Source organism: Kogia breviceps, chromosome 17 (assembly GCF_026419965.1).
Source record: "Kogia breviceps isolate mKogBre1 chromosome 17, mKogBre1 haplotype 1, whole genome shotgun sequence".
NCBI lineage: Eukaryota > Metazoa > Chordata > Mammalia > Artiodactyla > Physeteridae > Kogia > Kogia breviceps.
The window spans coordinates 60,145,408-60,158,982 of NC_081326.1; the positions used below are offsets into that span (position 1 = coordinate 60,145,408).

At 37.7% G+C, this 13,575-nt stretch overlaps 1 protein-coding gene and 1 pseudogene across 14 annotated transcripts in view; both read left to right on the forward strand.

Moving 5' to 3' along the window:
* Positions 1-13,575, forward strand: part of MTBP (MDM2 binding protein) — a 237,345-nt gene that overhangs the window by 16,814 nt on the left and 206,956 nt on the right. For 10 of the 14 annotated variants that reach the window (XR_010837361.1, XR_010837358.1, XR_010837356.1 and 7 more), the window contains exons 9-11: positions 3,869-3,963; positions 4,791-4,863; positions 11,334-11,451. Coding sequence is in view for 5 of the 14 variants with exons in the window: in XM_059043447.2 (XP_058899430.1) it covers positions 3,869-3,963; positions 4,791-4,863; positions 11,334-11,451 (286 nt within the window). In the remaining 9 variants the exon portion in view is untranslated. The remainder of the gene's footprint in view (positions 1-3,868; positions 3,964-4,790; positions 4,864-11,333; positions 11,452-13,575) is intronic. The other 4 variants (XR_010837363.1, XR_010837362.1, XM_067017040.1 and 1 more) reach the window with 1 other exon arrangement.
* On the forward strand, positions 8,543-9,874 carry LOC136792952 (cell death regulator Aven pseudogene; annotated as a pseudogene).

Here is a 13,575-nt window from a genome sequence, read left to right on the forward strand (position 1 = left end):
GTGTGTTGTGTATGTATGTGTATATACACATACATACACATTATCATATATGATGAAATTACTCAGCTTTCTGCAAGTTTAAAACTTTGTGTGTTTGAAGATGTGTTTGCTTTTCTTTGCCCTTCTTGTGAAGCACTCTAGCCCCAACTCTTGAATTACCTTCTTCATTAGCTCACTCTTAGTTTAGTTTTAGACTCTATCCAAAGAAATACTGAATTTTATTTCTCTGAGTGGAGCTTTCTTTGTTAATTGTGGCGAGCATTGCCCTCTGAGGAAGGCGCCATTAAGACCCTCATAAGCCTCAGGGCCCGACTGTACTCTCCTTGGTATGCATCCTGGAGTTTATGGGATGAACGTAAAAAAGGAGATGGCCTTTGGCCAAATCGCTCCAGGGACCTGCTCAGTTACTGGGAGTCCCTGGTTGTTCCCTAAAGCTAGGAAAAGCAACCCTGGAGGGGAAATTGGTACCTTTGAGGGAGAAGCCGAGAAGCCAATCAACCAGCTGATGCCGATAAGGCGTGACTAAGCCGAGAAGCCAATCAACCAGCTGATGCCGATAAGGCGTGACTAAGCCGAGAAGCCCATCAACCAGCTGACGCCGATAAGATGGTGACTAAGCAGATTCCCTGCTTTAGGGGTATATATACGGCTACGCTTTGTTACTGAACTTTCCTTGCAACCATCAGTTGCTTGCGCCCTTCTGATCCCATACCTTGGTGCGTTCAGTTCCCGACCCCCCTCTCGTTGATCGTTGCTGCACTTTGAGGACCCGCCGCGGCTGGCGGCAAGTGGCGCCTGAACAGGGACCGGACGAGAGGGACATCTGAATCTCGGTAGGTGAATCCCCGGAGTGAAGAGTGAAAGTGTGGTCACATAGTAAAATTGATAGTAACTCGGGGCAATAGTCAGAAGTAAAAAAAAATATGGGACAAGAAGTATCCAAGGAGCGACCTGAGATTACTGATCAAGAGAGGGAGTTGTCCACCAGTGCTTTCCAGGCTTTCACAGCTAGAAATTATGATGTCTGTCTGCAACATCTTGCCTGCCTACAAGATATAAACAAAGACGATTATAAAATAATTTTGAATACGGCAGTAGCTGAGTTTTTCAAAAGTAACCAGACAACAACAGATAGTTTAAGACAGACACTTAACCAGTTGAAGAATCAGGTGCACTCGGCTGTTGAAGAAATGGATGGACTAGATGATCTTGAAAACAGTATGTTGTATTACAATCAAGCAGTCATCCTGTATCATGTCCGACAGTATACAGAAGCCATATCCGTTGGTGAAAAACTTTATCAGTTCATAGAACCTTTTGAAGAAAAATTTGCCCAAGCAGTGTGTTTTTTGCTCATAGACCTGTATATATTAACCTACCAAGCTGAGAAAGCTTTACATCTTCTTGCTGTTCTAGAAAAAATGATTTCACAGGGCAACAATAAAAATGGAAAGAATGAGACTGGTAATTACAGCAACAAAGATGGGTCTAATCATAAAGCTGAAAGTGGAGCTCTAATAGAAGCTGCAAAGTCAAAGATACTATTTTTGTGTTGAAGTATATGTAGGAGGACAAGGGACTTTACTGGCCGGCCATAGTTTAAAGGTAGTTAAAGCTGTTACAAGTTTGAAGTTTCCCTCCTTTTTTCCTTCTGATTTTCCCCAATCTGATTTTGAATTCTCAAATCTGGTGCACCTTAAATTATAATAATGGTACCATTTTAATTTCTTCAGTTTCTGTTACTAATAATAGTTTGGTTTTTTATAAGCATTGGGATTTTGGGAAGTTTGCATTGTCTTATTCTTATCAACCGGTTATTACTTGTGTTACACCCTCATATGCCTTGCTAATAGACTTACAGATTGAGTTTACTTCTGGTTCCTTAGGATATAATATAACTTGTCAGAATTGTATTTTTAGTACTTGCATTCTGCCTATGAAAGGAACTTTTTCTGTTATGATGTTAAAACAACCTTCCTATGTAATGCTGCCTGTAAATATTTCTGAACCATGGTATCATAGTACTAGCATGCAAGCTTGGCTAGAATTATCTGAAGTTTTAAAAAGACCTAAATGATTCATTGGAATATTAATATGTAGCATATTAGCCTTAGCCGCTTTAACAGCCACAGCCGCTACCGCCGGTTTAGCATTAAGTAAAACTGTACAACAAGCACATTATGTTAATCAATTGTCTAAAAATACCAGTATTGCATTAGCATTACAAAGTCATATTGATACTTAACTAAAAACTGGGGTTGATGAGTTAAAAAATGCTCTCAGGTTTAGGAGACCAAATTATGGCTTTAAAATTGAAAATGCGTTTGATTTGCCATGCTGAATATACTTGGATTTGTGTGACTCAACACGCTTATAATGAAACTGACTGGGATTGGAACAAAGTAAAAATGCACTTTTTAAGTGTATGGATTAGTTTGGACATACAGAAACTTAATGCGGAAATACAAGCAATTCAAGAAGCTCATCTACAAGAAGACGGGCCCCAACAATTAATTCAAGGACTCTTGGATCAGCTTCAATGGTTAAACCCAATGCATTGGTTTCAAAATGGACTCACAGGATTGATTACCGTGGGGTCATGTGTATTGTTGATGTTAATTGCCTTACCTTGTTTATTACGCTTTATTGTTGGCCGTCTCGCTGCTCTTCGTCAGGAGGTGTATGAGTTGAAATTGCATTATCAAGCTTTAAAAAATAAAAGAGGGGGAAATGTGGCGAGCATTGCCCTCTGAGGAAGGCGCCATTAAGACCCTCATAAGCCTCAGGGCCCGATTGTACTCTCCTTGGTATGCATCCTGGACTTTATGGGATGAACGTAAAAAAGGAGATGGCCTTTGGCCAAATCGCTCCAGGGACCTGCTCAGTTACTGGGAGTCCCTGGTTGTTCCCTAAAGCTAGGAAAAGCAACCCTGGAGGGGAAATTGGTGCCTTTGAGGGAGAAGCCGAGAAGCCAATCAACCAGCTGATGCCGATGAGATGGTGACTAAGCAAATTCCCTGCTTTAGGGGTATATATACGGCTACGCTTTGTTATTAAACTTTCCTTGCAACCATCAGTTGCTTGTGCCCTTCTGATCCCATACCTTGGTGCGTTCGGTTCCCTACCCCCTCTCGTCGATCGTTGCTGCAATTTGAGGTCCCGCCGCGGCTGGCGGCAGTTAATTAGTTTGTTTGTTTGTTTTTTGCGGTACACTGTTGTGGCCTCTCCCGTTGCGGAGCACAGGCTCTGGCACAGGCACAGGCACTGGCCCAGCCGCTCCGCGGCGTGTGGGATCCTCCCGGACCCGGGGCACGAACCTGCGTCCCTCGCATCGGCAGGCGGACTCGCAACGACTGCGCCACCAGGGAAGCCCCTGGTCTTCTTGTTTTACTAGTTCTCTCTTTAATTACTTTAGTATTTCCTTCATGGATTTTTTTTTTTTTTTTTTTTAATCTCAGCATACCAAAATTCAAAGTTCATCCTGGAGTGTCTTCTCTTTCTCTTTCTCAGTTTCGCAGACCCTCTTCAACATCCTAGCCTCCTGGCTTATTTGTCTGTCTTCCTAGAGATAAACAGGAAAAGTTGAGAACTCTTGTCCTCTGTTGCTTGCCTTTTTCTATACTCATTTTCCTCCTGTTAAAACTCTTTCCAGTTAGTAAGAAATCTCCATATCTCTCCACTCGGAAAGGTAGGATTGATATGGAAGAAATTGTTACCTGCGATAGAGGATTAAGTGTTTGCCTTGAATAATATGTAAATACGTGCTTTTTAAGACCCATTTTAAAGATTAAACCCTGATCACTAATTTGTTCAGTTTCATTTTATTTATAGTATTTAAAGTCTTACATAATTTTAATTTCTTTTTTAGGTTTTTCATTATTATGGCCCTGCTTTAGAATTTGTGCAGATGATAAAATTATCAGACCTACCTTCCTGCTATATGTCAGACATTGAATTTGAGTTGTATCCTTTTCATTTACATGTTCATTATAGATCGCAATTTTTCTGTGTCAAGTAAGACTGTTTTCTGGTACCACCACATTTAAATATTTGCCCATACTTTTGTTGTTGTTTTTCTTTTTTATAATATCAGTATACTTTTCATTGCCATTGCTTTAAGAGAAATTCTACAACTTGCAAAAAAAGAATACTCCTTCAGGTATGATATTTATGCCTCTAGAATTAGGCAGAAGACTTCCTGAAATTATTACTCATTGCTTATGGGGTAGGTAAGAGGGAGAAATGTTAGGGATATGTGAAGAAAAACAAAATAATTTATATACTATTGGAATGTTCACGTTTCTCTTGCCATTGGCAGGATAGATACAAGTGCCAGCCCACTGTATCTCTTTAAATACTTAAGTAAATATGAATGCTATCACATATGTCTGTAAATATTCAACATATTTTAGACTCTATTTTAAGAAAATATATCTAAGAAGTTTTAGGAAAAGACCTAAGAACAATATTTTATATAAAAAGAATTTGTTGTTGGCCAGAAATGAAACACTAGTACAGTGTTCTTAAATTTTTATTCAGAAGCTCCAGTTTGTACAAATCTCTGGTTCTAATAGTTGAGAGTAATGCTATTTATAGTATCACTATTTCTTGATGTATTTTCAGAATCAGAAAAATAATTATCCTTGGAAAGGAGTAATTGTGAGTTCCCACAGTTAAAATTTTTGATCAGTGAATTTAAGCACCTTGTGAATTGGAGAATCAAACTTATTTTAGGGAGTTGAATTATTTGACAATTACCATTTCATCATTTCTTTAACTCCTTAGTACAGAGGACTGACAAAAAACAATACCAAACAGAATTCCAAGTTGCTGTTGGAGCAGATTTCTTCCCTGTGTGGCAAGGTATAGAGGGTGTTTTTTTTTGTTTTTGTTATGTTTTTAACTTAACATTTACAGATGTGTGAGAAAAGGGAATGTATTTTTTAAAATCTGTTTCTGTGTGATGATTTGGTTTCTTTAACTTAACATAAGGTTTTGGTCCTAATTCATGTTAAGATACTTTGGACTTCTCATAATAACCCCAAAGTCTTCTGCAGACATGAAGTGATGTTTTTTGTTTTAGAAGAGATTTTCAAAAATAAGCTTCATGACTGATAATTGCTTTTAGAACACATTAGATTACTGTTAACCTACCCCTTTCACATCTGATTTCAATTCTGTGGCAAGATATGTATATGCTTGCATTATCTTTTTCATGGTAGGATGGGTATGTGGAGGTGAGAAAAATGTCTAAAGCTTCACTAAATTATCATTTGTAAGTTTTCAGTTCTTTTTAATTTTGGTGATGTTTAGAAGATTTTTAGCTATTTCATTAGTTTATATATATGTAAAACATAATAATATAGAATTGGTATATTTAAAAAAATTTTTAACTACAACATAAAGAATTTTAAGTGGAATCATAAAGTCAAGTACAGTTTTCAATAGGAAAAACTAAAATTTTCTTTCTAGTTATTTGCTCAACTACCTTGTTTCTATGAAAACAGTTTTTATTTATTTACTTTTGGCTGCATTGGGTCTTCGTTTCTGTGCGTGGGCTTTCTCCAGTTGCGGTGAGGGGGGTCCACTCTTCATCGCGGTGCGCGGGCCTCTCACTGTCGCAGCCTCTCCTGTTGCGGAGCACAGGCTCCAGACGCGCAGGCTCAGTAGTTGTAGCTCACGGGCCCAGCCGCTCCGCGGCATGTGGGATCTTCCCGGACTGGGGCACGAACCCATGTCCCCTGCATCGGCAGGCGGACTCTCAACCACTGCGCCACCAGGGAAGCCCTGAAAACAATTTTTAATGCACAAAATGTTCATTGGCAATATTTACATAACGTTTTCTTATTATTTTAATAACAAGTACTCTATTATCAAATAGTCCTGCAGGGAGAAAAATAATTGTTATAATTATGGTTTCCCCATGGCACTATTAAGCAAATCTTGGTTATAGTTCCCTTAGAAAATTGATGTAGTAAAGGAAATACGATTTTGGCCTTAAGATGCTTAGCTATATAATAACTTAAAATTTTGACTTCCAGCCTCATTTTTCCATGAAATTAATAGTTTTTAAACAGTGCATCAGAGTATTTATTTGATGAAATGGCCTTTAAAGGAACAGTCTGAAGATAACGTTAGCCTGTTTTTTCACCTCTGAAGAACCCAATGTGCTACATTTTGAAATTTAAAATTTCTTTTTTTGTTTATTCAACATTAGTTCTACTTTATGCATTGTATTAGATATTAGGGCTCCAATGATGGATTGTACAGATGAAGACTCTGCCCTCATGGAACTTATATTTTGGTAGGAAAAATAGAAAATAAGAGCTATGAAGAAAATAAGCAGGCTGAGATAGGGTAGTAGGGTGGAGAGTGTACTTTAAACAGGTTACTAAGATCGTATATCTCTACAGAAATTTGCACACAGAAGTCTTGTGAAGTGGTATAGTTAAAAAAAAAAAAAAAAAGAAAAAGCACTAAGAATAAAAACAAACAAACAACTCTGTTCATATTTTAACCCAAGTAGCTAAATAGTTCACTATGTAACCCTATCCAGGAAATGAGAATGTCATTTATCATTAATCATCTCACCCATATTATCAAATAAGGGAGGGAGGGAATATGATATAGTAGAAAGTCTCAAGTAAAAGAACATGTACTTTAGACAACTTTGATACAAGTCCTAGTTCTGCCACTCACTGGTTTGTAGCTTTTTAAATTGTGAACTGGAAGTAATTCCTGTTTTGCCTATTTCAAAAAGTTGTAATGAAAACCAAACTGGAATGTATTTTATAAACTGTACAGTATGATATAAATGATGGTTGCTATCTAATTCTTGTCTTTGAAGTTTATGTGGCCCAAATGATAGACACACTTAACTGAGACATTTTCCTGAAATTTATAAAGCGCTAGGTCTCCTCTAGATATTTTGTAGTTATGATGAAATTTTTAGGAATTAGTTTTTTTTTAAATTTTTATTTGTTTATTTATGGCTGCATTGGACCTTTGTTGCTGCCTGCGGGCTTTCTCTAGTTGCAGCGAGCGGGGGCTATACTTCGTTGCGGTGCACGGCCTCCTCATTGAGGTGGCTTCTCTTGTTGCAGAGCACGGGCTTTAGGTGCGTGGGCTTCAGTAGTTGTGGCTCACGGGCTCTAGAGAGCAGTCTCAGTAGTTGTGGTGCACGGGCTAGTTGCTCCACTGTATGTGAGATCTTCCCGGACCAGGGCTCGAACCTGTGTCCCCTGCATTGGCAGGCGGATTCTTAATCACTGTGTCACCAGGGAAGCCCAGGAATTAGTTTTATAGGTAACGTTTCAAGTCAAAATCAGACATATACCTATAATTTAACTCCGGTATAAAATAATTCTTAATCCATCTAGATATTGAAGATAGGCAAATCTAATCCTAGAAGAAAGCTAAACTATTGATATCTATTAATACAGTATTTTCAATTGTTTTATTTTAAATTTGTTGTATTAGATTGTCATTTTTATTGCTTCTTGAACAGTGAAATATTGGACTATACTTTATCAGCCGGGGACAAATAAATGGAATTTTAAATATATGTTCCTACTTTAATTCAGCAAAGGGATAATTTTTTGAAACATACATTATGTAATTTGGCTAAATCTCTAAATGTGAAGCAGTTCACTGTCCTTTTACACTCTGTCATAGTCTTTTACATTTTTGAAAAAAAAAATTGAATTCCATGGTCATTCCTTGAAATAATCCCAGTGCTTTATAACATGGTTTTCATTTATTTATTCAACTTTTCTTTTTTTTTGGACTGCCTGCCAGTTGCTTGTTGCAGGTACTGGAGAGAATAAAGTGGACAAGGTCCTTCCTTGGGAAGCTGTCAAAGTGCTTAAATTCTAGTGCTTTATGTGATCCTAAGTCAACTTTTGAGTTTAAAAAAGATGTTCGATTAGCCTCAGAATAAAAATAAAAACCTTTTAGAGGAAAACTTATTTTATTACATTAGAAAAATGTAACATAGGGTTGTTAGGGAATCATGATGTCTATTAATCATATGGACAGGGAATATTTTTATTAAAGAGGAGAATTTATAAGGCTAAAAACATGATTGCCATAGTGCCTGCTTGTTTGGGGGGGGTTTGCCTACTGAAAAGATTGAATCAAAGTTTTGAAACTTGCGTTTGAAATGTTATTTGGCTGTTAAATTTTGGAATAGAATGTTAACATAAAAGGATCATCCTCAAGTGTCTCAAAGTATATCTAATGATTAGTGTATGAGTGAGAACAAGTTATCAGAATCCAAGTTTGTTGTGAATGTAGTGTAAACTATTGACATAAATTTATTTTGTAGGGAATTATAGCTTATGGGATTTAGAAAAGTTTATTTTCATATTTGTAGCAAATGTTTAATCAAAAATAGGCTGTCTCTGACATGTGAGGATACAGTGAGAAGGCAGCCATCTACAAGTTAGATATCCGGTCCTCACTAGACACCGTCTGCTGGCACCTTGATCTTGGACTTTCTAGCCTTCAGAACTTAACAACTCTGTATGGGATTTGATCCTGATCCTCGGTTGTTCCTGATAATGAAAGTGGGGAATCACAGAGGGGGACAGATTTCAGTGTTCTCCTCAGCTCTGCAGGGGACTCCTCCTCACAGTTCCGGTTTGCCGAGGAGAGAGAGTGGGATAGTGAAGCTTCATGCCCCAAACAGAATTCGGCATTTTATGTGGACCGTGAGTCATTGGTTCGAGCCCTTCAAGAACTGCCTCTCGGGCTTCCCTGGTGGCGCAGTGGTTGGGAGTCCGCCTGCCGATGCAGGGGACGCGGGTTCGTGCCCCGGTCCGGGAGGATCCCACATGCCGCGGAGCTGCTGGGCCCGTGAGCCATGGCCGCTGAGCCTGCGCGTCCGGAGCCCGTGCTCCGCAACGGGAGAGGCCACAACAGTGAGAGGCGCGCATACCGGAAAAAAAAAAAAAAAAAAAAAAGAACTGCCTCTCTCTCTCCGACTCAATGTTGCTGCTGAATTGGTCCAGACTGGCCTTCCTTTAGAACTTCCTCAGGTGAAACCAAAGACAAATAATGATGGCAAGGGACCAGGGATGCAGTTAAAGGGGCCCTTGGGGCCTGGAGGAAAGGGGTCCATCTCTGAGCTGAACTCTGCTGCTGCTGGCTGCCCCATGTACCTGAGTGAAGACAGCCTGGGACCGGGCCCTTCCAAGGGTTCTCAGAACCCCACTTCCCCACTGCAGTCGGCAGCAGACGATTTGGAAGAACTAGATCTGCTGCTTAATTTAGATACGTCTGTAAAAGAGAGAGGTGACATTTTAGCAGACCAGACAGCTCAGGACCTGGTATCTGAGAAAGATGAGGAGGTGGCCCAAGAAGAAACAGATCCTGCAAAACCGTCTGCGTTGGAAGAAAGGAACGTGGCATCTGAGCAACCAAGTGTATCCAGAAATGTTACTGAGGAAGAGCTTGAAGATTGGTTGGACAGCATGATTTCCTAAACACGATGAAAGAAAAAAAAAAAAAGAGAGAGAAAGAAAATGAAAAGTGCCTGAAGCCAATTTTGGTTGCCTTGTAAGGGAAGGCGGGCCCGAGGCTGTCCTTCCAGAACAGCTGGTTTACAAGCACAGCCCGAGCCCGTGTGGCCGTCACCTTTAGCAGTAGACGCCTACCTCCCCCATGTTCAACAAATCCGAAATGAGACAGTAAGAGGCTCGCTGCATTTGTTCTCTGGCTTAGTAATTGAATAGATTTCTTAAGGGCAGGAGATGTTACAGGCCTTGTGTCCACTTTCTTCCTCTCAATTTTTACAGCATAGCAGGTGCTGCTGATGAAGAGAGCTAAGCAACCAGGCATGCATTTGGCCAAAATAAACAAACGCTGGTCTGTGGGGGGAAAAAAAAAAAAAAAAAAAAGGCTGTCTCAGAAATGTGGTCACTTCCTTTGCTGATGGGTCAGGACCCATTTATGTCAGGCTATAAATTATGCAATGAACTGCATTTAGTATCTTTACATTGTTGAGCTGTAACTATAATTTTAACAGTTTTATAATTCTTAAGCTATAATTGGGCCCTGATCTGGCATACTCACATTACAGCTTTGTCATCCTTTGGGCCAGACAGTTTTGTTATGCATTTTGGTCTAAGAAGTCTTTCTTATGCAAGAAGGAAGAACTAGGACTTAGTGTTTAGGAAATTAAATATATATCTTTTATAGTTAATGATTATTTTCCATTCCTAAATATTTTTATTTTTAATGTCTAACGCTTGACTATGTAAAATACATTTGACTTAAAATAAAGAGGTTATGGCTATAATAATCAAGAAAAATAAGCATATTTAATTTTACCTTCCTTGTTTTACTCCCGATAGAGTTTTCATATTTGTTAGTTAAGAATACATAAGTAAAAATAATAAATAGCAACTAAAAGTATTAATTAACTTTGTGTCACATATCTCATGTAACCCTTCTATCTACATAGGGCAGTTAAAAGTGATTTTGCATTAGATTTGAGATCGATAGCAAATGCCTTGCTTAAATTTCCCCAAAAGTTAAAAAAAAAAAAAAAATGTATTTATTGGGATGTGCTGATTTTGTAGCTTACATTTCTAAAATAACAGGCAAAATACAGCTTTCATGGTTGCAGTTTGTTTTATTCAGTGCATAATCAAACTGAGAATTTACCTAAATATATTATGGTGGGTTTGGGGGGACAAATATTTAATAAACATCTGTGTTCCCAGCCCTGAAAATACAAAGATGAATAAGTTGAGTTTGCTCATAAATCAGTTAGAAGCTGCTGTGTGTTTTCTGGCATATGATTCATGGTTTCTCTGAATTTTATACCTATTAGCATTAAATCTCTGTCTAGCAATAAAAGCTTTGAAATTGCCTTTAGATTCTAATTTTGAAGCCAGACCAATAATCCATCCAGTCAAAAGTTTATAAAATTATGGCTTGGTATGACAAAATCTTTTGAGGATAGAATTCGTGACCTCTCATTGATTTGAAGATATATGAAGAAATTATACCCACAACCTAAACTTAAACATTGTGAATAAGGTTTTCAGAGATATATGACTCAGTGGAAGGAAAAGGGGTACCTGTAACTTGAATTCTTTCTCTGTTTTCTGGCTTTTTTTTTTTTTGTTGTTGTTGGAGGTAGGGCAGTGTTCTTTTTTTTTTTTTTTTTTTTTTTTTTTTTTTAGTTTTTATAGTGGAATTCTTGGGAAAGAATGTGACTAAATACGTGTTATGGAGGTGAAATATGAGTGGAAAATTGTCATATGACACTATTTTAGAGTTGATTGCATTGTGCAGTCACTAAAAATATGTTCTTTTTTATGCAGGTTGGTGCTCTTTTTGTATTGCCATGTACCATTAGTAGCATACTTATTCCTCCTCCCAGCCAGCTCAGTTCAAGAAAATGGAAGGAATACATAGCCAGAAAGCCTAAGACAATCAGTGGTAAGTAGTAAATTTTTAAGTTTTAATGGTGCAACATAAATAATGTATTTGTCAACTTTGAAATGGAGATAACATTTCTTTCTGAGAAAATATATTATTTATTACTACTGATTAAGAGGACCCATATCATTTTAAGATGTTTTTTTATCTCACAACCTACTGCAACAGAAAAGTATATACAGCGTTATTCATTCATAAAATATCAGTGTTCTAAAGGCAGAAATTTTGGTTAATTAAATAATTATATTAAACATGGGTTTCTTAGAGACATTTCAGGAATAAAATTTATGGAAGTAGATTAATTTATTGTATGGTATATTAAAAACAAACTTGTGATTACAATTTTCTGTAGAATTTATTTAACAGCTTTTTATATGCTATGCAGTATTCTAAGTACTTTAGAAATCTTGATTCATTTAATTTTTCTAATAACCTTATAAACTTAAAATAACCTTATAAACATTTAACAGATGAGGAAATTGGGACTTGGAGAAGTTACAGAGCTATTCACTAGCAGAAACAGGACGTGAACCAAGATTCTGCCAATTAATAGCTCTAACATCTCCAAGGGTTTGAACCCAGGCACTCTGCTCTTAACCCCTGCACTGTGTTGCCTCTCAAATAAATGAATAAATTGAATAATTACATTCAAGATGTCATTCATTTCTATTATAAAATCAGATTATTTAAATCCAGTCTCTAATACTTCATTAAGTAATTGCAGGTCAAAATGTTTCTTACTTGTCCAAAGTCACATAGCTAAAGTGTGTTCCTTCGTACTTTGTTTCAGTGTTTTCTGTTTTAATTGGACAGTGATTTGTTTAGTTTAATTCTGAGCTTATACTTAGTTTTTGTGACCTGTGATATGGGACTAAGAACTGGAATTGAAATATATCTACCCAGATTGTAATCTCTAGAAATACTCTAGAACCTTAGAATTCTGAGGAATACAATTTTAAAATCTGCGGTTTACACAGTACTTTATAGGAAATAGGTGAAATACTAAAATTCATTTTAGCAAGTGTTGAATTTGAAATGTAGATAATATCTATGTGGAAATTTAAAGTTAGTGTTTGAAGCTTAGATGTATATCTCTAGAGAGTGGTCAGGGCAGGAGATGTAGATTTTTAGTTTACCAGCTCTTTTGTTTATCTGTTTTACAACAAATCACCCTAAAACTAAGTGGCTTAAAAGAACAAACACTTTATTTCCTCGTACTTCTGTATTTGAGCTATAGGTTCAGCTGGGTCGTTCTTTCGCCAGTCTTACCAGTGGTCACTGATACGTGGCTGTGCTGAACTTGTGGATTGTTTGGAGGATGGGCTCAGATGGGATGCAGGGACAGCTGTCTTTCTCTCTCCATGTAGTCTCAATATCTTTTCCTTGCCGCATGCTTTTTTCTTGTAATCTCTGGAGCAGGTTAGCTGGAATTTTTTACATGGCTACTCAAGATTCCAAAATGTAGAAAAATTGAGGTGACAAGGACTTTTTAAGGCTTGTTCCCCAAACTGGCCAAGTGTCACTTCTGCTGTATTCTTATTTAAAGCTACTCACAAGAATGGGCCAGATTCAAGAGGGAGGTGACTATACAAGGGTCTGAATACTGGGAAGCCCCCAGGGTAAAAGTCCACCACGGGTGTATAAAGGTGATAGTGGAAACAGGAGTGGTTGGGAAAAAACACATAGACAACATGGCTAAAGAAGAGAGCCAAGGATAGGACCTTTAGAAATACCTGAATTTAAGGTAAAGTGGAGGAAAAGTTAGAAAATGGTTTAGTAAATGGTAGTTGGAAGACCCTAAAGAGTTATAATCATTGACATCAATATCAAAATACCATTTATTGCATAATATAGAGTATGGTGCAAAGTGTGGGAAATAAAGGGAAGTCAGACTGAATTCTTACACTTGAGGAAGTAGAGGCACGGTCCTTTTCTTTGTAAAGTTTATAGTCAAGTGAAGAAGGCACTTTGAAAAATCATTATAAATCTCTTTAGCCAGCAGGGTGAAAGTGAAGTGGAGGATACTTTCAGAGTGTATGACCTAACGTAGCCTTAAGAATTCAGGAAGGCTTCCTGGAGGAAGAGACATAGTTAATGTAGTTTATTGCACCGTACTAATTCGTG